The 23,919-nt window shown below is 39.6% G+C and overlaps 1 protein-coding gene across 15 annotated transcripts in view; it reads left to right on the forward strand.

Annotated features, from left to right (window-relative positions):
- The window catches only part of IMPG2 (interphotoreceptor matrix proteoglycan 2), an 87,899-nt gene that overhangs the window by 62,675 nt on the left and 1,305 nt on the right, over window positions 1-23,919 (forward strand). The window contains exons 15-20 of one of the 15 annotated variants that reach the window (XR_014077536.1): window positions 4,100-4,310; window positions 6,111-6,299; window positions 8,234-8,435; window positions 8,889-8,968; window positions 15,833-15,994; window positions 17,520-17,640. Coding sequence is in view for 9 of the 15 variants with exons in the window: in XM_081572378.1 (XP_081428504.1) it covers window positions 4,100-4,310; window positions 6,111-6,299; window positions 8,234-8,435; window positions 8,889-8,968; window positions 10,732-10,747 (698 nt within the window). In the remaining 6 variants the exon portion in view is untranslated. Of the gene's footprint in view, window positions 1-4,099; window positions 4,311-6,110; window positions 6,300-8,217; window positions 8,436-8,888; window positions 8,969-10,731; window positions 11,573-15,832; window positions 15,995-17,519; window positions 17,641-23,919 lie in introns of those variants that run through there. The other 14 variants (XR_014077535.1, XR_014077537.1, XR_014077538.1 and 11 more) reach the window with 14 other exon arrangements.

The raw sequence follows: 23,919 nt of genomic DNA on the forward strand, positions 1-23,919 counted from the left end.
ATCCCAAAATTTCTCAGCCACCCTTTCAAAAGTGTCCTTTAACAGCCAATTTTTCCTCCAGGACAGAATCAACTACTACATTACTGGCTATTTTTCCAGACCTTCTTCATATTTCCTCTACTCCCATTTTCTGGGACCCATCAATTCTTCTCTTCGCCTGTCCCTGGAAAACCAGAATGTAATTCATTCTACAATTTAGATCCCTGTCTCCTATCTCAAGCGTAGCTCCAAGTCTCCCTCCGTTTTCCCATAAAGTCATTAAATATTCTTCCAAATGGAGAGCTATCCATTCTGAACATCTACCTTTAATCTGCACAAAGGACTAGAAAGAGACTTTAAAATGCCAATCTCTTATTTGCATGATTAAAATATTGGTTTCAGTCTCTTTCCATGATTGGAAATAAAAGGGGCAACATTTATCTTTTTCCCCTTATGGACTCTTATTTTTCCTTTCCCCAGTCACTCACCTACACCCATAGAATGGTCACAGAGTTTTAGAAATTTTAAGTAGAATTTTGCTATTACACATACATTTTTAGCCAAAAGGTTTCAGATTAAAATATTATTTTATCTCAAGATTGGCCAAAGATAAGATTGACTTGTCTCTTGCTTAATTTATTTTCACATACAGTGTCTCAGAAATTCTTGAACTTCCATCAACAAAGAGGGACTGTGCAGTACCATCCTTTGTTGTTGTTGTTCAGTTGCTATGTCAAGTCCAACTGTTGGGGACCCCATGGACTGCAGAACATTAGGCTCCTCTCTCCTCCACTATCTCCCAGAGTCTGCTCAAACTCATGTCCATTGAATCGGTGATGATATCTAACCATCTCATCCTCTGCCACCCACTTCTCCTTTTGCCTTCAGTCTTTCCCAGGATCAGGGTCTTCTCCAGTGACTCTGCTCTTCACATCAGGGGGCCAGAGTATTGGAGCTTCAGCTTCAGCAACAGTCCTTCCAGTGAATATTTAGGGTTGATTTTCTTTAGGATTGACTGGTTTGATCATGCAGCCCAAAGGACTCTCATGAGTTTCCACTAGTATTACAATTCTAAAGCATCAGTTCTTTGGTGCTCAGCCTTCTTTATGGTCCACCCCTCACATTCATACATGAAAATTGGACAAACCATAGCTTTGACTATATGGTCCTTTGTTGGCAAAGTGATGTCTGCTTTTTAATATGCTATCTAGGTCTGTCATAGCTTTCCTTTCATGGAGCAAGTGTCTTTTAATTTCATGGTCATAGTCACCATCTTCAGTGATTTTGGAGCCCAAGAAAATAAAATCTATCACTGCTTCCACATTTCCCCTTCTATTTGCCGTGAGGTGATGGGATCAGAGCCCATGATCTTAGTTTTTTAATGTTGAGTTTTAGGCCAGCTTTTTCACTCTCATCTTTCATCCTCATCAAGAGGCTCTTTAGTTCCTCTTCACTTTCTGCCATTAGTGGTTTTATCTGCATATCTAAGATTGTTGGCATTTCTCCCGGCAAACTTGATTCCAACTTGTGATTCATCCAGCCTGGCATTTCACATGATGTGCTCTGCATATAAGTTAAATAAACAAGGTAACAATATACAGCCTTGTTGTACTCTTTCCCAATTTTGAGTCAGTCTGTTGTTCCATGTCCAGTTCTAACTGTTGCCTTTTGAACTGCATATAGGTTATACAGGTTTCTCAGGAGATAGGTAAGATTGTCTAGTACTCCTGTTTCTTTAAAAATTTTCCAGTTTGTTCTGATCCACAAAGTCAAAAGCTTTAGCATAATCAATGAAGCAGAGGTAGATGTTTTTCTGAAACTCTTTTGCTTTCTCTGTGATCCAACAAATGTTGACAATTTGATCTCTGGTTCCTCTGCCTTTTCTCAACCCATCTTGAACATCTGGAAGTTCTCAGTTCATGTACTGCTGAATCCTAGCTTGAACGATTTTGAGCATAACATTGCTAGCCTGTGAAATGAGAGCGGTTGTACAGTAGTTTGAACATTGTTTGACATTGCCCTTCTTTGGGATTGAAGTGAAAAAGGACCTTTTCCAGTCCTGTGACTGCTGCTGAGTTTTCCAAATTCGATGGCATATTGAGTGCATTACTTTAATAGCATCATCTTTTAGGATTTGAAATAGCTCAAGCTCAGCTGGAATTCCATCATCTCCACTAGCTTTGTAGTAATGCTTCCTAAGGCTCACTTGACTTCACTCTCCAGGGTGTCCGACTCTAGATGAGTGACCACACCATTGTGGTTATCTGGTTTATTAAGACCTTTTTAGTATAGTTCTCCTGTGTATTCTTGCTATCTCTTCTTGATTTCTTCTGCTTAGGTCCTACCATTTCTGTTCTTTATTGTTCCCATTCCTGCATGAAATGTTCAATACTATCCTTACCACCCCCTGGATACACTTCTGTCCCTCACAGGGAAAGATTTCAGCTTAGGCCAGGATTAGATTATTTTCTGATTACAAAGCAACAAAATGAATATGAGGACTAGGATGTGAAGACTTAGGAACTACACAGTGGAATCCTGCTGTGTAGTTACCTTGTAGAAACTGCCATCTGTCAGCGCATTTGTATACTCTTTTTGTTCTATGAGCATTTTATTTTTGGTCCTCTGTATTAGTTTCTTAGGGCTTCTGTAACAGAAGATTACAAATTGGGTGGCTTCTAACAGCAGAACTTTATTCTGTCATAGTTGTTGAGGCTAGAAATGCAAATCAAGATGTTGCTAGAGCCATGGCCCCCTCTGAAAGTTCTAAGAAAGAAGCCTATCTTGCTTCTTCCTAGCTTCTGGTGTTTGCCAGCAATCCTTGACATCCCTTGACTTGTAGATGCATCACTCTAGTCTCTACTTCTGTCTTTATATGGCCTTCTTTCCTGTGTGTCTGTGTCCTTGTGTCCAAATTTCCCTCTTTTTATAAGGACACCAGGTATTGGACTTTGGGTAACCTAATCCAGTATGACCTCATCTTAACTTGATTGCATTTGCAAAGACCCTATTTCCAAACAAAGTCACATTCCGAGGTTCTAGGTGGACATGAATTTTCAGGGGACACTATTCAACCCAATACCTCCCCTCTCATTCCTACATAGGGCCAAGAAAGTTTAGCTGCAGAGAACCTACAAATTCCAAGGTCACAGATTCGTGCAAAATGTCTTGAATTTTTACAGCAGCAAGGAAGTTATTGATTCTCAAAGCAATATTAATTTACCTGGAAACTGAGAGACTATGCTTTTTGTTTTTCAACCTCCCCTTCATCTTCTAGCTAAACCTTACGCTTTTTCATATAGATGAGTTCATGGGTCATTTCCAGTGATTTCTTCTATTTGTGGTATCTTCGTTACCATTTGCCTTTTTGTAATTCAGAGAGTGCCATTCACCAGTGAGGAACGTGCAGTTTTACCATGATAGGATGGAAGGCCCATCTATGGTCAGTTCTTATACCATTTTTGACTGGTTTTTGTCCTAAATAATTTTTTTAAATGTCACTTTCTCTCATCCCATGAATGGAAAATGGAATTACTATAGCCAAAATACTGTTGAGAATGGCCAGAGGAGGTGTGGGGCTGATATGTTTTTATGATATTAACTTTCACAAGTCTCAAATGTTCTTAGACAGCTCTTTTGGGGCTGTACTCATCCCTGAGGCTTCCACCAGTTCTTCACTATATTCTGTCTCTCCATCCCATGTTCTCAGTGAGGTGAGGGTAGGAGTAGGGTATGCAGCCTCACATGCGGAGTAGAGGACCACGACAGCAGGATAGGGTTGGTGGAAATGAATGGTACATGAAAACTGTTTAATTTAGACCTATAATTCATAGATTTTAAATAGTCTACATGCTTCTTATATAAAACAGATCAAGGTTCGCCCAGGTCACTGGATTCTATAGTTTGGCTCTGCATTTCAAAGAAATTTGACAAAAACTCATTAATCAAGGGCAAATCAGAAACTTTTTGTGGTGTGGATGGTGATATATTTCAGTGATTCAGGAAGGGGATTATCCCATGGTACTTTGGATGGGGGATCCTTATTGGAGGGGCTTCTTATACCCCAATTCCTATATATTGCCTTTCCTTATACCATTCTCTGGTTTGTTTGGCATTTTAGGTGATCAAGCCAACCCTTGCAAGTTTCAAGCATGCAATGAATTTTCTGAGTGTTTGGTCAATCCCTGGAGTGGAGAGGCAGAGTGCAGATGCTACCCTGGGTACCTGAGTGTGGAAGAGCTGCCCTGTCAGAGTCTCTGTGACCTAGAGCCCAACTTCTGCTTGAATGATGGGAAGTGTGACATCATGCCTGGACATGGGGCCATTTGTAGGTATGTCGTAGGTAGAGATTTTGACTTTACAAGGTTAGAGATACTTCCTCTGAAGAAAGAGATCTGTGCCTATGATGTTAGGATGATCACAACAATTTTTATTATAGAAGTTATATCTAGGTAATAGATGTGGCAGTGGTTTAGTTGCTAAGTCATGTCCGACTCCTGTGACCCCATGGACTGTAGCCCGCCAGGTTCCTCTGTTCATGGGATTCGTGTTCTTCCAGGCAAGAATACTGGAGTGGTTGCCATTTCCTTCTCCATTTCCTTCTTCTTCCGACACAGGGATCGAACCCAGGTCTCTTGCACTGCAGGCAGATTTTTTTCCCAACTGAGCTACCAGATGGGTACCATCTAGTTCACATGTGAAGACTGAATCAGTTAATAGGGCTGAATTATACCCAGTTCAATGGGTTATTTTATCTTATGTTCCTACGAAGCTGTGAGAAAAACATTGCCTAGTGTCTTCTGGTCGGAGAAGGCAATGACACCCCACTCCAGTACTCTTGCCTGGAAAATCCCATGGACGGAGGAGCCTGGTAGGCTACAGTCCATGGGGTCGCTAAGAGTCGGACACAACTGAGCGACTTCACTTTCACTTTTCCCTTTCATGCACTGGAGAAGGAAATGGCAACCCACTCCAGTATTCTTGCCTGGAGAATCCCAGGGACGAGGGAGCCTGATGGGCTGCCGTCTATGGGGTCGCACAGAGTCGGACACAACTGAAGTGACTTAGCAGCAGCAGCAGTGTCTTCTGGGGAGTACTTAGAGTAGTTGGAGATCTTGTGTAATGGTTCTTACGGATGATAACAAGGCAATTGCTGCTCAAATTGGGTTTCTATATATAATCAACTCTTTATACTGTATCTGAAACAGAGGAGTTTTATTGTTCTATTTGAATTATGTTTTTAACAGCTTTGGGCTGCTCTTGGTCAAAATGAATATTCAAAAATAAAGAATAGCAAGTATTTAAAGTTGTGATATTTTAAGTATCTAGTTTCTATTTTTTAAAGGTAGAGTCAGAGAAAATATACCAGACAGATGAGCAGATTCAGGTAGACTTCCCCAGTCACTCTACTTAAACAGAGCAGAACCAAACATCCTCCCCACCACATCCAACCAAAGTCACAAGGTATGAAGGAGAGGATGCTGAGAACAAGCAGTGGGGGAGGACCTCAGTAAGAGATTGTCATCTGTGAATTTCGAAAGGGAAAATGTTGGCCTCTATGTCAAAAGCAGAGGAAATAGGTGGAAATGATTCAGATTTTCTGTATGTAAAGTTTGGCTATAAAACTAAGAGGAAAAATAGTCTCTTGATTTTCAGAGAAATGAATGATTTTATAAAGCAGTGATTGCTGCTCTGGGAATTGAGGATGCTTTTGCATAGTGTGTGGCCTTGGAGTTTGGAGGATCTCTGCAGTGTGATGGAAGGATGTGAGGAGTCTGGAGACCTGGGTTCTAGACCAGCTCTGTTGCTGATGAATTGTGTGATCTAACTCCAATTTTTTCCTTTATTGAAAATGGGCCTGTTTTTCATTATCCATAAACAACAGAGTTGACTAGACTACTTTCTGTAAGTCTAGTTATTCTTTTATCAGTCTTTACAAGTAGTCGTCGAGGACCTCCTTAGTCTGTGCCAGGCATTATGCACAGCCTTTAATCTTACTCACCTCTTTTCTGAAGATTCCTGTGGTCAGCATTTCTCTCTCTACCTGTGCTCAGTCCCACCGAATGTTCTGCTGTTAATTGTTACTTTCAACAGAGTGATTTCATTTGGGGCTCGGTCACTTCTTGTTCCAGGTGCCGGGTGGGTGAGAACTGGTGGTATCGTGGTGAGCACTGTGAAGAGTTTGTGTCTGAGCCCTTGGTGATCGGCGTCACCATTGCCTCCATGGTTGGACTTGTCCTCATTTCTTCTGCTGTAGTCTTCTTCATCATCAAGGCTCTTCAAGCTCAGTATGTTAGGAGAGAAAGAGAGAGACCCTCCAGGTAAATAACGACAGTTGTTCTCTGATGGAATAAAATATTCCTTTTATGTATTTATTTTATACTTTCTGTGTCCTGAGTACTGGAAGGGATCTGAATGAAGGGGAGAGGGCTATAGAAGAGACATGGTGCCTGTCCTCAGAGGGTGTCGGTCTGGAAACAAACATAAGCAACAGTTTGAACAACCTGCTAGAATGCCTAGATGAGTAATGAATTTGTTTTGCCTAGGGGAGAGCAGCTTAGATGTTTTAATGATGGTTATGATATTTGACTGGACAGAAGAGTAGATGTTTGCTGCAGGAGGTGGATGGAAAACTTTCTAGCCAGTTGAATGAACAAACAGAGAGGCATGCATGAATCTCACTGCACAACGAAAGAATGGCATCCTTGAGTGGGGCCATACTGCCTTTTTCATGGTGCAGGAGGGGTTCAAAGGGTGATGGAGTTAAGGTGAGACCTGTATGAGGACCAGATCTGTTAGTTTGTTCCCCTTTGGCTCATTCCAGTGGTAATTAGGCAGACTTTACATCTAGGTAAGAATCTGACAAGAAATGGAAACTGATTCTCATTTTAGTTAAGTATAGGTTCAGTAATAGAGGAGATAAAATCTATTCTACTTGCTAGACTAGCGATCCAAGGACCTTTTGGTGTAATGTGATCACAGTCACAGGCTGTACTTTGCTTCTATGCTTCCAGGCTAGGTTACCTTCGCTCACCCTCTGGCTTGGCTGAGGAGGCACCACTCCTAGTTTCCTATAGCACCCAGAACATAATTCTGTTGTCATTCTTATATTTTTTATTGGTTCTGACTTTTCATTGGACCATAATCTTGTTCTAGAGAGATTCAAACAAATTCTTTGTATTGTTAGCATCTAGAAAATTCCTAGGCACATAATCAGTGCTCAGTAAATAGTTGTAGACCTGAATTGAATTTAATTGCAGCCCATTCCCCCATGAGTTTTTATTTCTATTACTTTCTTTCTGTGCTTACACACTGATTTTTTAAAATTTTATATTTACTTTTAATTGAAGGATAATTGCTTTACAGCATTGTGTTGGTTTCTACCAAACATGAACATGAATCAGCCATAGGTCTACCCATGTCTCCTTCCACTTGAACATCCCTCCCACCACCCACCTCCATCCTACCCCTGTAGTTTGTCACTGAGCCCAGCTTGAGTTCCCCGAGTCATACAGCAAATTCCCATTGGTTATTTTACATACAGTAATGTGTGTTTCCATGTTACTCTCTCCATATATACCACCCACTCCTCCCCCTCTCCCCCAGCCATGTCCCTAAATCAGTTCTCAACCTCTGTGTCTCCACTGCTGCTCTACAAATAGGTTCGTCAGTACCATCTTTCTAGAGTCCACATATATTCGTTAGTGTACAACATTTGTTTTTCTCTTTCTAACTTCACTCTTGTGTAAGAGGCACTGTGTTCATCCACCTCATTAAGACTGGCTCAAATGTGTTCCTTTTTATGACTGAATAGTATTTACATACTGATTTTTAATTTTTCTATGCTGGGAATAATGATGCTATTCCCACTAATTTTAGTGAAATGCTTAATATTTAATATTCCTTAAAATTTAATATTTCCATTAATATTAATGAAATGCTATCAGCAGACATAGTTCCCCATCAACATTCATTAGGTACCAGGCACTTTAGGGCAAATAAAGATTAAAGAGACAAGGTACAGGCCCCACAGGGCACTAACCAGGTAGTTGAGGAGATTATAATGATAACAACTTGGTAAATAATATTTGAGGTTGATCTGGATCTTTTCCACAGTCACTCCCCTCCCATTTGTATCCAATTAGTCTCTTTTTCTTCCTCAACAAGAATTTTGCTCCAGGTGAATAGTCTCCTGAATAGTTGAGCATCCAGAAAATAACCTGAATCAATTATACTTTTCTTTTTGTGGCTCCAGCAGGCAGCCTGATGGCCTCTCATCCGTAGAAAGAGCCGTGAAGCACAATCCCGTATTTGAAAGTTACGAGGCCGACCTTGAGCAGTATGAGGGCCCCTACCCTCAGCGGCCCTTCTACAGCTCCACAGACAGAGAGATGATTGCTGGTCTGAGCAGGGAAGAGATCAGACAAATGTATGAGAACAGTGACCTTTCCAGAGAGGTAGGAAACTTGGTTTTTCTGTTGGTGCTCTGCTGGGGTGTGTGTGTGTGTGTTCGTGTGTATACTTAGGCTTCAAGAAAGAATGAAAATTATTTCATGATTAGTTTTTTTTCCTCATGACACCTCCCAGTCAACGTGATATGTAGCCAGGATATAGTTCTGAGTTGTATCATATTTCCTACCCAGTGATTCCTGTATCATTATTAGCAAATGTCTCCCTCCTCCCTTTACTCCTTAGAAATATACGTCTGAGTTATTCAGAGCAGTTCATGTAGTAGCCACAACTTCCACTTTTTTTTGAAAAGTCTGTTGTTTTCTATAGCTCTCTCCTGTACCGTCCAGAAAGCTACAGTCCCTTATAAAAATTAGACCTCTTTTTTAAAAGGCCATTGAAGTTTTTTTAATGCAATGTATGGCTTTTTTTTTTCTGCTTCCTTCCTTCCTCCCTTAAAGGAAATTCAAGAAAGAATGAGAATTTTGGAACTGTATGCCAGGGATCCTGAGTTTGCAGCTTTTGTCAGAGAACATCAAATGTAAGCATTTACGAGAGCACCCACACCCAGATTCTAAACAGTTTGCCTTACAGTAGGGCCATGAGTGTGAATACATAATTCCTGTCCATATGACAGGGGTTTTGTTGGCAACCAGCGTTGTTGAGTTCTTTACAGTTAATCCACATCCACTCTGATTCCGCAGTTATTCCTTCTAGTACCTCTACAAGTTGAATGTTTCTTATTTAAGTTTTATGAGTGAGGAAAGGAAACCTCACAGAAATGGAGAGTCTTACTCAAGATCACAATGACAGCAAGTGCCAATGAAGATTGAAAACAAAGACACTCTGTGTTCTGGACTAGAGCTTCCTCGCTCTGTCATATTTTCTCTTATTAACATAGAGTCACCTGTTTGAATAGCCATAAATCCTCACATATTTTAACATATACTTCCTTTTCTATCTCTGTAGATACTTTTAGGTATACTTTGAATGAGGCAGATCTCATTGAAGTCTCTTGCTTCTTTCAGCTTCACCTTACTTTTCAATACATCTTTTTCCATTACTTTTTTCAGCATACATTTTGACCAAGTGTGCATAGTTTTTTTGTCTTCCCTTTGCATCTCAGGATCCATAACAAGATGTAGGTTACCAAAATACAATACCCTTGTAAAGAGACCATTTATAGACGTTAACTGAGTGTAGTCGGTGGGATTGTTATTTGGTTTTGATATTTGGTCCTACAGCTGCCCTTGCAAAGGTACTTCCTCATGGATGGGTCTCACCCAGGCCAGATAATGGCACCTGGCTTTTAGAAGAGAAAAACTAGAGCAATTCATGCCAGCTTATAGAAGAAACTGATAAAAGATCAACCACACATGTGGTTCTGGTTGGAGCCTCTGCCCCTTTGCTCCAAATCCCCTTTCTCTGACAGGCAGCCCCTCACTCATGGTTCCTCTGATAGGAACGGATGGATTGACACCAAAGGAAACTAAAGAAGATGCTTTTCTAGTTCCATGTGCATGGTAGATACTCCTATAAGAAGAAAACTCTCTGAACATCTGACTTGGCCAATGGGAGTTACTGCAAACCTTGCTTGAGTGCTGTCAAAGCAATATTAATAGGATTCTACCTTTTAGTCCAGGATATCTGCTAATCTCTGTATCTCCAGCCAGTAGATGATCTATGGCACAACTTCAGTGGTATCCAATAGAAAGAACATGACTGATGTGTTTTTTAATCTTTCCTAAGACCCTTTTATAAGCCCCTCAGAGCCATCTGTGTTTCCTAAATTAAAAATATATCTTATCTAGGCTAAGAAATCCAAAGAGAAGAACCAGGAGATCCTAGTTAGGGACAGGCAGATTGACTACATGCTTCACTTTCTTCTGGTAAACTGTTTGGCATTAAAATATGTGAAAAAAAAATCATATAACAAAGAGGAATTAAACAAGATCCAGTGAAACAAAAGAATGTTCACACAGACACTATAACCCTAAGGGGATTGTTCAAAGTCGGGAGACAGCCTTGAAAAAATGTTAGGGATGTGATCAGTACATTTTCAGTTTTCATGTAGTCTGGAGCTCATGAAAATATTAATGGACTTGGTTTAGAATTCAGTAAAAATATTACATAGTCTCTGTAGACTAGATTTTTTTTTTTTTTAACTTAGCAAAGCACAGGACATCTTTCCTACAAAGAAAGAATTGGTAATTTTAGGAATATAGGTTGACAATACATTTCAACAAAAGTGCATTTCAGTACATTTTAGCTTTTTCAACTAATTGCTCTTTGTTTGTTTCATAGCAGGGAAGAGCTTTAATCAAAACTTATATTTGCAACTGATTAGAAGCCTAGAGAAGATGGAAATTGCTCATTACATCATATTAATTAACCTGGATTTGGAACTTTGTTGAAAGAAGAGTTTTCTATTAAAAAATTAAATTTTAGACTCAAGTTTTTTTCTAGTTTAAAATTTTAGAATTTGGCCAGAGATGTGATGGCATTTATACCCTCAAAGACCAAAAGCTGTATTTCAGTTCAGTTCAGTCACTCAGTTGTGTCTGACTCTTTGCAACCCCATGGACTGCAGCACGCCAGGCCTCCCTATTCATCACCAACTCCTGGAGTTTACTCAAAGTCATGTTGATTGAGTCGATGAAGCCATCCAACCATCTCATCCTCTGTCGTCCCCTTCTCCTCCCGCCTTCAATCTTTCCCAGCATCATGGTCTTTTCAGATGAGTCAGTTCTTCACATCAGGTGGCCAAAGTATTGGAGTTTCAGCTTTAGCATCAGTCCTTCCAATGAATATTCAGGACTGATTTCCTTTAGGATGGACTGGTTGGATCTCCTTGCAGTCCAAAGGACTCTCAAGAGTCTTCTCCAACACCACACTTCAAAAGCATTAATTCTTCGGCACTCTTCTTTTCTTTATATTCCAACTCTCACATCCATACATGACTACTGAAAAAACCATAGCTTTGACTAGACAGACCTTTGTTGGCAAAGTAATGTCTCTGCTTTTTAATATGCTGTCTAGGCTGGTAATAGTTTTTCTTCCAAGGAGCAAGCGTCTTTTAATTTCATGGCTGCAGTCACCATCTGCAGTGATTTTGGAGCCCAAATAAATAAAGTCTGTCACTGTCTCCATTGTTTCCTCATCTATTTGCTATGAAGTGATGGGAAGCTATATTTAATGGGAATCAAAACTGTGAATTCTGGAAAGTTTTCTATAAGGAAAAAGCTGGGTCTGGGAATTGGGTATGCATTTGCTATCTGCTTCTTAGTCTCTGAGGTTGTCTCTTAATAACTGTGCCTCAGGTTTCACAGCAGGAAAACAAGGTGAGACTCTTACCGGAGGAAGTAAGCTTAATTGCCGAATATTTGTAGCATGTTAGTTCAGGTGGAATGAAAAGCTTTTGAAGTAGTTTTAACATAGTTTATGGTCAGACATTCACCTAACTAAAATATTAAGCCTTTTGTGATTCAAACGATTGAAGAAAAAGCAACCTTTTTGCTGGAGGATAGAGTTAGGCCTATACTTCGTGCTTCTACCAGAGTTTTCAGTTTCCGAAGCCTGTTAATCAAAACCACATTATTTTGTTAATTATGTTAATATCCTATTTTTTAAAGCTGTCTCAGCCAACACATATGTATAAAGTTTAGAGGGTTCTCCTTAGACTAAAGATGAATTTAATCAAGTGGACAAGGAAGGAGAGGGTGTTGGGTCAAGACCACAGTCCTGAGAATATACTTTGCTGATTGATGGGTGGGCTGAGTCAGAACAGATGGGTTCCCTGACTCTGCTGCTGCTACCTCACCATGTCCTGAGCAAACCTGGTGTTTTAATTTCAAAAACAGCATTTAACTCCCTCCTATGGTTTAGGTTGGCTGCTTCTTTATGAATACCTTGTATCTAAATTCACTCCTACTTACATAAAACATGGCAGGACTTTCATTGCAATTAAAATAACTTTTTTTTTCTTTATAGGTAGGAAAAAGTCACATCTTATATAAATTTTAACTGAAAATGGAAGCTTTACTCTTATTTCCTAGCACTTTGTGAATGGTAGCTGTGCAGGGGGCACGGAGAGTGCCCTATCATTCCTAATATTAAGTTGTGTATGCAAATAGACTATTATTGATGGAGGTGTGTTTCATGTTAGGTATTTTCATGTTAGTAAAAGGTTATCTTAAATATTTTGGTTTCTTTATGACCAGATATTACTAACCAAGGATAGGTTAACCATGAGCTAAAATACTTGGTTCATTTTTTTTTTTTCTCAACTTAATGACTGCCAATTTCACTCATTACAAAGACACCAGAAATGAAATAGCTGGAATGAGTACATGCCACAGCAAAGCTATTGAAAGCCTTGAAGATATCCAGGTATTTTGCAAAGTATGTATGGGTCACAGGTTTTATGAGTGTGTGTTTATATGGGTTGGTATTTCCTGTTTCCTGGGATTCTCTTTCATTCCCTACTCACATAATAGCTTTTCTGAAAGTTCAGCGTAGGTACAAGCCACTGCTGGGACGTTTTCTACTGGGCTCATTTGAAAGGGAAATGATACCTATCTTTAAAGCATTGTAAATATTAGTGACATTTGTCACTGCTGCTGCTAAGTCGCTTCAGTCATGTCCGACTCTGTGCGACCCCATAGACGGCAGCCCACCAGGCTCCGCCGTCCCTGGGATTCTCCAGGCAAGAACACTGGAGTGGTTTGCCATTTCCTTCTCCAATGCATGAAAGTGAAAAGTGAAAGTGAAGTCGCTCAGTCGTGTCCAACTCTTAGTGACCCCATGGACTGTAGCCTACCAGGCTCCTCCGTCCATGGGATTCTCCAGGCAGGAGTACTGGAGTGGGGTGCCACTGCCTTCTCTGGACATTTGTCACTACTTAATGCTTAATTTTATTTGTAAAACTTCCTAAGATTTCTCTGTTGAAGATTCTAAACTTACTTGTTGTAGATGAAAAAGAAAATTTGTTTTTATTAACCCTAACCCAGTTAACCCTAGAAAGCAACATTTTAAATGAATGTCTGCTTGCCAGCAGAGTCTAGATGGACATGATTTGGGTGTAGAACTGGCCACCTTGTGGAATACTTACGAGAAGCACGAATGGGGCTGAAGGAGGATTGTTGTTTCCAGAAGCCAATCAGTGAAGGAAGAATTCTGACACATTTCTGAAGAACAAATCTCTTGATGATTCTGTACAAATGTCGTCTCCACATCTGTTAATGGAAGGAACTCCTGAACTCTCAGAGTGAGACCTGAGCTTCTCGGTTCAGGAATAAAGACTTTGGCCTTACCTTTGTCATAATTGAACCACAATGAGAAACACTGGAGAATGAAGTTTCCATGGTGAAGATCCTCTGCTGTTCACACTGAAAGGGCTAAAAGAGCTATTGGTCTTACAGGACAAACTATTTTGAAAGAGCTTTTAAAAAGAACTTTTCCCTTGGGACTTCCCTGGTGGTCCAGTGGTTAAGAATCCACCTTGCAATGCAGGGGATGAGGGTTTGATCCCTGGGTTGGAAAGATCCCACATGGCACAGAATAACTAAGCCCGTGTGCTACAGACTACTGAGCTTGTGAGCTCCAGAGCCGGTGCACCACAACTAGAGAGCGCATGGTAAAGAATTCAAGCTTTTTTTTTTTTTTTTGGTTCAGAAGGTGCTTTGGAGTCTTGCAGATGTAACCTTTATAGTTGAGTATACATACAGGATTCTTGGGTTCTGGATAATGAGAAATTTATTTGATATGTAGAACTCCATTTCCACGTGGCAGTGGTCTAAGGGTATTTGTTCACCGTAATGTCCTATAAAGTCCCATTTACTTCACATAATACCACAAGTGCAAGTTTTACCTGATTTTAATCCCACCCTTTGTTTTTTCTCTTCTTCAGTATCTGGTCACCATGGCTTGGCTGCTCCCCTCCTCATACTTTTTTATCACATAGTAAATTGTAATGTAATTGAACAACCCTGATTTATTATTACTTCTGACAAAAGATGAAAATTGCACAAATATTCTTTGTAGGCTCTAAAGCCATGTTGACTCAAATGTGTACCTGATCTACTTATTTGCATTCTTTTTTTGGTAAGTTTGCCTTCATCCATCTCATAATTTTTAGGCAGTGGGCATCTTTGTGTCATTTCTATGTTTTCAATAATGGATACTTTGACATCTATCAGCCTGTGAATTGAAATTTCATTTTCAAATGGGAAAACAAGGTAACATGTTTGCTCCATGAGGAAACAGCTGATTTAGGAGAAATACTTATCTTTATTAAGTTGGGATATTTTAGCTAAGGAAAATATGGGTCATTTTTTTTTTTCTTAAAATGTTTCTAACAATTCCCAGTAGAATGGGTGGGGCCAGCCTTTCAAATTTACAATCCAGCTGCAATGAGTCATGCCTCCTAGCTCATTCTATTCCCAAGTGTGCAATGAATGCAGAAAAATGGTGTGAAGGTCATAATCATCAAATCAATTGCATTGTGTTCCACAGAAGATCCTGGCTGGAGGTGAGAAGGTGGGAGAGTACCAGAAAGTAACTGATGATGTAAAGAATCTAAATAGAAATTTCCTTGAGTCATGCCTTTTGTAAAACCTTACAATATCTGTTTGATTTAACAAGACACAGGTTAAATCACTCCCCTTCAGGTAATAAGACAAATTAAAACACACAATTTACAGCTACAGCCTAGTTGAAATGATTCCTTATCCTTTTTTTTTCACTTATATTTAGTTGCTTTTTTAGTGGTTAAGGGAATAAATAGGAAAAATGTAACCATAATATCAGAGAATAAGGTATAATTATTTATGTATGTGGACTGTGATGATTATGAAGTGACTATGTACATACCATAATATATGTTCAATATGGAGTGTGAATAATGAAATATTTTTCTGTTTCATCTTGTTTATGATGACACTGTATTTAAAGTTTGGGTCAGATAAGCTCATGTTACTGTACTGTTGGCTTGAAATGCTCTAGTCTTAATACTAGCTAATTAGAAATAAAAATTTAACAGTCTTTATGTATATGAAAGGTCTTTTTTCTCATGTATAGAATTGTGTCATTTTCATTATTAATAAACTTCTCTTTCAAGAATTTCCCTACATTTTTTGTCAATTAGAAGAAAACAGTGTAGATTGTAGCAGTAGTTCAGTTGTAATTACCACTCAGAGATACACACAGTGTGAGCATGGTGTGGGAAGGATAGTCTTTGATTAATCTTTGTGAAGTGAGAGTCTCTGAGAATTGGAGACAGATTCAGAGCCCAGTTGTTGCCCCAAAATTTGTTGATAGTTAATGATGCTGAGTTATTATTTGGCCTCTCTTGAACTTCAGTCTTTTAAAGTCCTAGAAACTTTCATTTTTTCCTCATTTGCTTAAGGCAGGGATGGAAGGAAAACTGGTGGAGTTGATTAAAGAAAGATTAAGGGTAAGCAGCTAACACCAGATGGCCTATAAGAAGAGAAGGAACTGGTGACCTGTCTACAAGAGAACAAGAAGACATAGACATGGTGTGAGAGCAACGTAAAGCAATTCTGCCTGGGTAGGTCAGTTACCACTTACCTAAGCATCAGAAACCTCAACTTAATGTTTTTCCCCTATGTTTGCATGATGTCTTGCTGGCAAGAGGGCATGATGATGTCCTAAATCAGTCTTAGGAAAGAAAAGGGTGGTCTTGATTTGACTGCAAAGACTGTATTATAAAAACTCAAACTAGGAGAAATGTGTCCAATAAATACCTATTGATTAATTAATGACCTAGTTTTAGAAGAAACAGTCATAACCTATTTTTAATAAAAGTCTGGTCAGGACAAGGCCTAGTTACTCTTTGGTTATGTGTTCACCCTGCTGGTCTACCTTCTGGGTACTTCTGAATATATGTCTCATCTGAACTAGTCCTTGATGGACTATGTCCCATGACATCTAAGGTATCCTCTCACCAAAACACACATATGTCTTGTGTTCCACTTTTTTTATACAAATGAATCTGTGCTAATATAATAGTAGATGTTAAGGAATCATGCTTTTCCAAATAACACCAATATTTTATGTGATATTTCTGTAAGTAACTTATTATTCCAGATGAATAACCATAATTGTCAATATTGCACATACCATGGCAGATTTGGGGAAGAATGTGCATATTTTTAGCAGGTGGGCCTTTGATAGAGCCTCCAAAACGAAACTCCATCTTTTATGCCGTTTTCTGTACCAGGTATATGCGTCCACTCCACTGTTCACCAAGGTTGTGTTGTAATTTTTATCTATATTGTTATTCAGTGGCTAAGTAGTGTCCGACTCTTTGTGACCCCATGGACTGCAGCATACCAGGCTTCTGTGCCCTTCACTATCTCCTGGAATTTGCTCAAACTCATGTCCATTGAGTTGGTGATGCCATCCAACCAGCTCATCCTCTGGACCTCCCACTAAACTGAATTCTTTGATGTTGGGACCATATCTCGCTCTCTTATTATTCACGAAACTGAAAAGTGCTTGATTAGCGTTGGTCGGAGAAGGCAATGACACCCCACTCCAGTACTCTTGCCTGGAAAATCCCATGGACGGAGGAGCCTGGTAGGCTACAGTCAATGGGGTCACTAAGAGTCGGATGACTGAGTGACTTCACTTTCACTTTTCCCTTTCATGCACTGGAGAAGGAAATGGCAACCCACTCCAGTATTCTTGCCTGGAGAATCCCAGGGATGGCGGAGCCTGGTGGGCTGCCATCAATAGGGTCGCACAGAGTCGGACACGACTGAAGCGACTTAGCAGCAGCAGCAGTATTCATTCAATTAGCTTGAGATAATGGGTCATATGTATTTAATGACTAGCAAGCAAATTAAGTAGAACTATGAGTGACTTACAAATCATTTTTAAAAAAAATAGTTTATAGAGATTTAGAAACAATCCTAAATGTTTCAAGAGTTCAGATTCATATGTTTATATTAATCTTATTCTCATTGAGTAATTCACAGAACATAAAGCAGTAAGCATTTCACAAAACCCTATCAGACCGTCTGGACTGCTGTATTGAAATATAATAACCTGTCTGTGTTTCTTAACCACAGACTCAAGGAGGAAGGCAGAATGAAGAGGTGGAATAGTATGGGGAATGGTGCTGGATCATAGAGAAAGCTTCAGGTGCTATGGCTGGCAGAGGAGCGAAGGGTGGGGAGCTTGTGGAGACAGGTGGGTTTGTAGGAACTAATTTAACTGTGCTTTCTGTTGATGGCACAGTGAGTATTATTACGTGTTTATTTCTTTAATGTGTAGGACAGAATAAAATCAGAGCATGAGGGCGCAGGGCACCGATGTAGGTGTGACTCAGTTCTTCCCTTTCTTAAAAAAAAAACAACACTGCTCTGAGGAGGAAAGAGTAGTTGGATAAACCTGTCAGTTTTATTTAGGTTCTAGTAATTATGTTTTGTGAAAGTTAGAGATGATGTACTTTCAAAGTAGATCTTGTTCATCCTATACATAGCAGCAACCAGTGTTGGTATTTCCTCTCAGTTTCCCAAGGTTTACCATGTGGGACAGATGGCTTGTCTTCCCGTTTAAGTAACTTAATCCCAGCAGAGTGGCTGGTATCCCTGTGCCCCGGAGGAAAGGCCCTGAAAAGAAGGTGTCATGCCAGACTGCTCCAGGAGGAAGGTCCTATCCTTCCCTCCCAGGATGTAGGGGCTTGGAAGCATCTACATGGCTCCATGCTCCAAGGGGATGGATATTAGTTTTGCTCAGTGTCAGGTAACTGTCACATACTCAATGAAGGTGATACTGCTGCTCATATGAAAACATCAAAAGTTTATGTGGTCACAAGACAAATGTTAAATGTTTCCTATAGTGAAAGAGGAAAACTTATTTATTTGTGTTGGCTGTGCTGGGCTGTGGTCAGGCTTCTCTAGCTGCGGTGAGCGGGACCTACTTCTTCGTTGTGGTGCGGGGGCTTCTCATTGTGGTGACATCTCTTGTTGTAGAGCACAGGCTCTAGGTATGTGGGCTTCAGTAGCTGTGGCATGTGGGCTTAGTTGTTGTGCTTCCCAGACTCTAGAGAACAGGCTCAGAAATTGTGGTCCATAGACTAGGTTGCTCTGAGGCGTGTGGAATCTTCCTGGACCAGGAATTGAACCTATGTCTCCTGCATTGGCAGGCAGATTCTTTACCACTGAGCCACCAGGGAGGCCCTGGGAAGCTCAGTTTTGATTCAGATTTTAAATTTCTATTGCTTGGAAAGTACAGAAAACTAAAACAGAGGTTTCAGTGTTTGAAGAAAGACTAAATTGTAAAGATCTAAAAACAGATACTGAGCTTCCCTGGTGCCTCAGACAGTAAAGAATCCGCCTACAAGGCAGGAGACCTGGGTTTGATCCCTGGGTTGGGACGATCCCCTGGAGAAGGGGATAGCAACCCACTCCAGTATTCTTTCCTGGAGAATCCCCATGGAAAGAGGAGCCTGGCAGGCTATGGCAGTCCATGGGATCGCAAAGAGTCAGACACGACTGAGAGACTAAGCACGGCACAGAAACAGATACTGGATTAATTTCTAATTGCTTTTTAGCAATAATTGGTCAAGATGATTTTCTCCCTGCCTTTTTTAGTTTACAATGGCCATGACTTTTCTGTTTTAAAGTTTTTATACAGAAAGCTTTTGTGAAGTTTTTTTTTGTTGTTTTTTTCTTTAAAGAATCTGTGGTTTCTGGTATCTTAGTTCCTTATGAGAGAAGGTCGATCTAAATTAAAGAAAAAAATGATTCTTGACCTCTTCTTTTTTTATATACTATTTGGATTTGAAATGCTGCAGATAAAATGAGCATCTAGATCTCATTCTACCATTTAGTGACAATTTCATTTTAGATGAATAATCAATTAGTAATTCGTGTTGCAGTTACTACTGGGAAAATAGATTTAATGGCCCATTTCCAGGGCAGATGATACTCCTGAAAGTATCCGGATAAGGAAACTTTGGGTTGGAGTCACCCCTTTAAAATGCTGCATATTTCTCTTAAAAATGTAGATGTAAATAGAACTTATTTCTAGAGAAATTTATTTTCCTTATGAAGTGCTCTCCATGACAGTAGTGGAATGATCTCTCTTCCTCATAAAAGAAAGTTCAAAAACACATGTTGAGGATTGGAAATACCTTCTGTTCAGCACTATGAGCCAGGGGAGATTTTTCCATTGCTTCACTTTTTCTTACTTTACTTTCATATTTGCCAGAAATGTTTCAAAATCAGGATTTAACTTGGAATTGCAAAGCTGCAAACTTAAACAGACTTTCCATTAATGAGCAGGTTTAGACGTTATTCTATTTTGAAGACAGTCTTAATTTTGACTTAAAATATAAAAGTGATAGTTTGGAAAGATCTATAATGTCAGGTGATTCTTTTCAGTAAGATGGAGAGAGCAGGTATATAATAATGTTAGTGAACATGTTATAAAAACACTGACTTTGCCAGTATTTTTTCAGTGCTGAGGTGGGAGTCACACTGATTGATGGCATTTCATCATTCTTCTTGTCCCTGGCCTGTTATACACACTGTGCTGCTCTTCACGTCCACGTTTACATCAGAACCTCACAGTGACCCCCACTTGGGAGGGCTCAGCAGTGCATCATGTGAGGGGCAGGCTCTTCTGTCTGTTCCAGAACTGACTGGGGAGAGATGAGAGTTACATGGCAACCGGCAGAGATAAACATATTACTCTGCAAATCAGTTGTTCTAGGGTTTCCATCTAATTATCTTAGGAAGCTTTGTCCCTAGTACAGTTTGATTTAGAATGGAAGGTCAGGTTGAATTAATTATTACCTAAAATAGTCACTGTTGAGGCCATCTTTTATTGCTAAATTATGTAAGTCGGCACACGTTTTTAGCCTCTCAAATTTTATACTGATTTAAGGGGCAGATAATCCCATTCCCTAGTCATAAAACTATTCCTCAGAAGCAGAAACAGGAAGTAAAGTATCTTGGGAACTTTCCTTCTTCCAGTTGCTTTTTTATTTTCTAGAAGGCTGGAAAATACAGTAATTCTAGCCAACAGAGGTGGTCATGAGACTTGATTTTCTAGTATTAGTCAACTTGCCAAAACCTAGGCCATGTTGTACAGAACTCACAAGCCATGCAGGCCTGGACATCTAATTCCTATTTCAGCCACCCGTGGGGAGGGAGGTGCTTCCGTGTTGAAGGGAACATGGCAAGTCTCTACCTTGCCCTTCTCCTTAATGTGCTTTCTTGTCCTTCCATATGTTTTGAGTTGCTGATGGCTTCTAGCTCTGGCATCTTGTTCTGCCCTGGCCCTAGTGACCTGTTTGTACCGCTGGTTACTATGTGAGCTCAGCGTCTGTGCTTCAGAGTCATCACCTTCACACAAAGCTTGTGACTGAGGCTGTGCAACCCAGTGCTGGGTAGATGGGAGAGTGTTGAGTGGCTGCAAACAGAGGCCAAAGGGTACAGCCTGTTGTTAAAAGTATCAAGTAGAGATGTGGCAGATAAATAATGACATCTTTTCTTCTAGCCCCTAAACTAGACACTCTTTTTTTTTTCTTTCTTTTTTTTAGACATTTATTATTTTTGGTGCACTGTGTATTCATTGCAATGTGCAGACTGCTCTTGTGGAGCACAGGCTTTTGAGTGTGTGGGCTTCAGTAGTTGGTGCACAAGCTCTCTAGTTGTGGTGTGTGTACTTAGTTGCCCCTGAGGTATGTGGGATCTTAGTTCTCCAATTGGGGATCAAACCCACGTCCCCTAATTGGAAGGCAGGTTCTTAACTACTGGACCACCAAGGAAGTCCCTAGATACTCTTCTTCAGATGAACACTTAAAAAAAAGAATCAGCAGGTCTACATGTGAATATTATCATCCAATTTACTTTTCCAAAGAAATATGTTTTTTTGTAATGATACTGTGGTTCTCTTTCATATGCCTGTCTTCAAAGGTCTGCTACATGTTTGAGGGTCCTGTGTGATGCTGGAATTACTGAAAAATAAGACCACAGGCAATGCTCACTGACCCATAATAAAATTTTATACCTTCCTGACAGGTAGGCAAGTTTCCTCCCACTCTTATTCAATCTGAGCTTGGAGAATGCAAAATAACTTCCATATTTGCCTAATCAAAACATAAAAGCAAATCTATGTGAATATGCTTCATGAAAAGTTACCTGATTATCTCAGAATTAATCCATTGTCTCATTCATTCCTGAGGATAAGAAAACATGCTCTTCTAAATCTCCAAATACTTTTTCTCCAAAGAGTTCCAGCACAGTGCAGAGTGGAAAATAAAGACTAGAATAAGTTGTAAACATTGACTAATTGGGGAGCAAAAAGGGAAGGGAAAGCAGGCTATGGTAAACACATACTTTACAAGTTTCTAGCCAATATTTGGATGAAGCTTCCCTAGAGGTGTTAGAATCACATTTTTATTATTGGATTATGATAACCAGGGGTTAGGGGCTTAGTCAAGGAGACTCTGGAAGGGCTCAGGGATATGGTTTCCTGTCAGTAATGGTGATGAGAATCTGAGACACGGGTGATGGGGGCAGAGAAATAAGCTGGGGAGAAGGTTCAGGAAAGCTAGTAACTAAGCCATTTGATAATGGTTTCAGAATCAGTGTGAGCTGAGGTCAGCATACAAGGCAAGACAAGGTATTTGGCAACTACCAAAGGAAAGTATTTCTGAATACCATTGCTGAGTGTGATTGGGCTAAGTGCTTTATATATAGTATTTATTTGCATTTATTTTCATAATGCTTTCAGCAATACTTCCATCTCATTAATGATGTTAAATTTTTCAGCCTCACAGCAGTTCAAAATTGTAGGGCCTCACAAACGACCCTTTATATACAAAACTTAACATGATGGATTGGGAAAAAAAGAAATGTCAACCTTTCTGAATTGCCCCCTTTTAGGGACATCAGCCAGTTAGTGATTCAACATTATATTATCAAGTAATAAATACTCTTTTGAAAAGAATATTGAAAATACAGAAAAGTGTAAAGAAAACAAATCATCCACACTCTATCCAGATACAGCTATAATGATTTTTTGCTGGTCTTTTTTTCCCACAATATATGTCTCTTAAGATATTAGGATCATACCCCCCTCCCCCTTTTAATCTGATATTATACAAAGAGCATTTTCATTAAAAATTCTTTAATCATATAGTTAGTTTTCAAAAAGATTTCACCACAGAGATCAAGCTGGTGCTGTGTAGCTAAGTCTGGCCTGTGGATATATTTTGTTTGGCCTTTGTGATGTTCATGAGTATTTGAACTACTTGCCAATATATTTTAAAATCAGGAGATTTCATATCACCTAGCCTATTTCACTTGTCTCGGTGACCTTTCTGGCCACTTTCAGCATGTACTTTGAGAGTTCTGGGATGGCTTTACCAAAACTTAAACATTGGCCATTCGTTCACATGTTTTGGTCACTTTTAGATTATTTCCTATTGTTTAAAAATTGTCAGAATGATTAATGGAAGGAATACCATTGTATTTTCTGTATTTCTGAATGTTCCTTTAAGAAAGATTTCTAGAAGTAGATTTACTTCATTGAGGTTTTGAGACTTTTCTTATCACTCTTTCTTGGCAGTCAAGCCACAGAACCTTCTTTCCATTGGCCAGTTTTCTCCTCATGTCTGTAAGCTGGGCCTTGGCCAGAATGGGCCTGCTGCTGGCATGGAGGGGCTCTCTGTGGCCAGCATGAGAGCATGGCCAGGCCTGACTTTCCAGTCACTGCTTTGTTATAAGCTTTGTTCAAATTAATTTGTCCAGAGTGTCCTTTCATCTATTATTATTTTTTAAATCAAAAGTGAGTTAGTACAAGTCAGTTTTGTGATATTTACGTACTTTTTACCTGAATATTAGGTCGCTGTTAAAGATGAATTTTTACTTCAATTACTTAAAAATATTCTTAGTTTTTTATTATGAGTTATAAACTTTTGGGTGTTGAGTATATGGCCAATTTTAATGTTTAGAAAAACATATGTTGTATTTGTTAAAAGTTTGTATTGAACAGTGCAGGAGATCCAGGTTCAGTCCCTGGGTTGAGAAGATCCCCTGGAGAAGGAAATGGCAACCCACTCCAATATTCTTGCCTGGAGAAGTCCATGGATGGAGGAGCCTGGTGGGCTACAGTCCATGGGCTTACAATGAGTCGGACATGACTGAAGCTACTTAACACACAACAACAGGCTTTAAAAATACTCTATATGAAGTGAAAAGCCCACAGTAATACAAAATATTGACATAGTGATGAGTAACATTCATTTGATCTTGATACTTTTATTATGGGAGAAACTGTGTTCATCTCCATTTCTTTAGTTACATCTCAAGACTCACCTTTCTTTAGAGATTTTCCTAGCTCATTGCTTCAGTAATATTTTTAAAAGCAGCTATTTATTAAATACTTGCAGCACACTCAGCATATTGCTGTGGGAAAGGCAAGGATATATGAAACACAATCTTTACTCTTAAA

Source organism: Giraffa tippelskirchi, chromosome 2 (assembly GCF_054371585.1).
Source record: "Giraffa tippelskirchi isolate mGirTip1 chromosome 2, T2T-mGirTip1v1.2.pri, whole genome shotgun sequence".
NCBI classification, from domain to species: domain Eukaryota; kingdom Metazoa; phylum Chordata; class Mammalia; order Artiodactyla; family Giraffidae; genus Giraffa; species Giraffa tippelskirchi.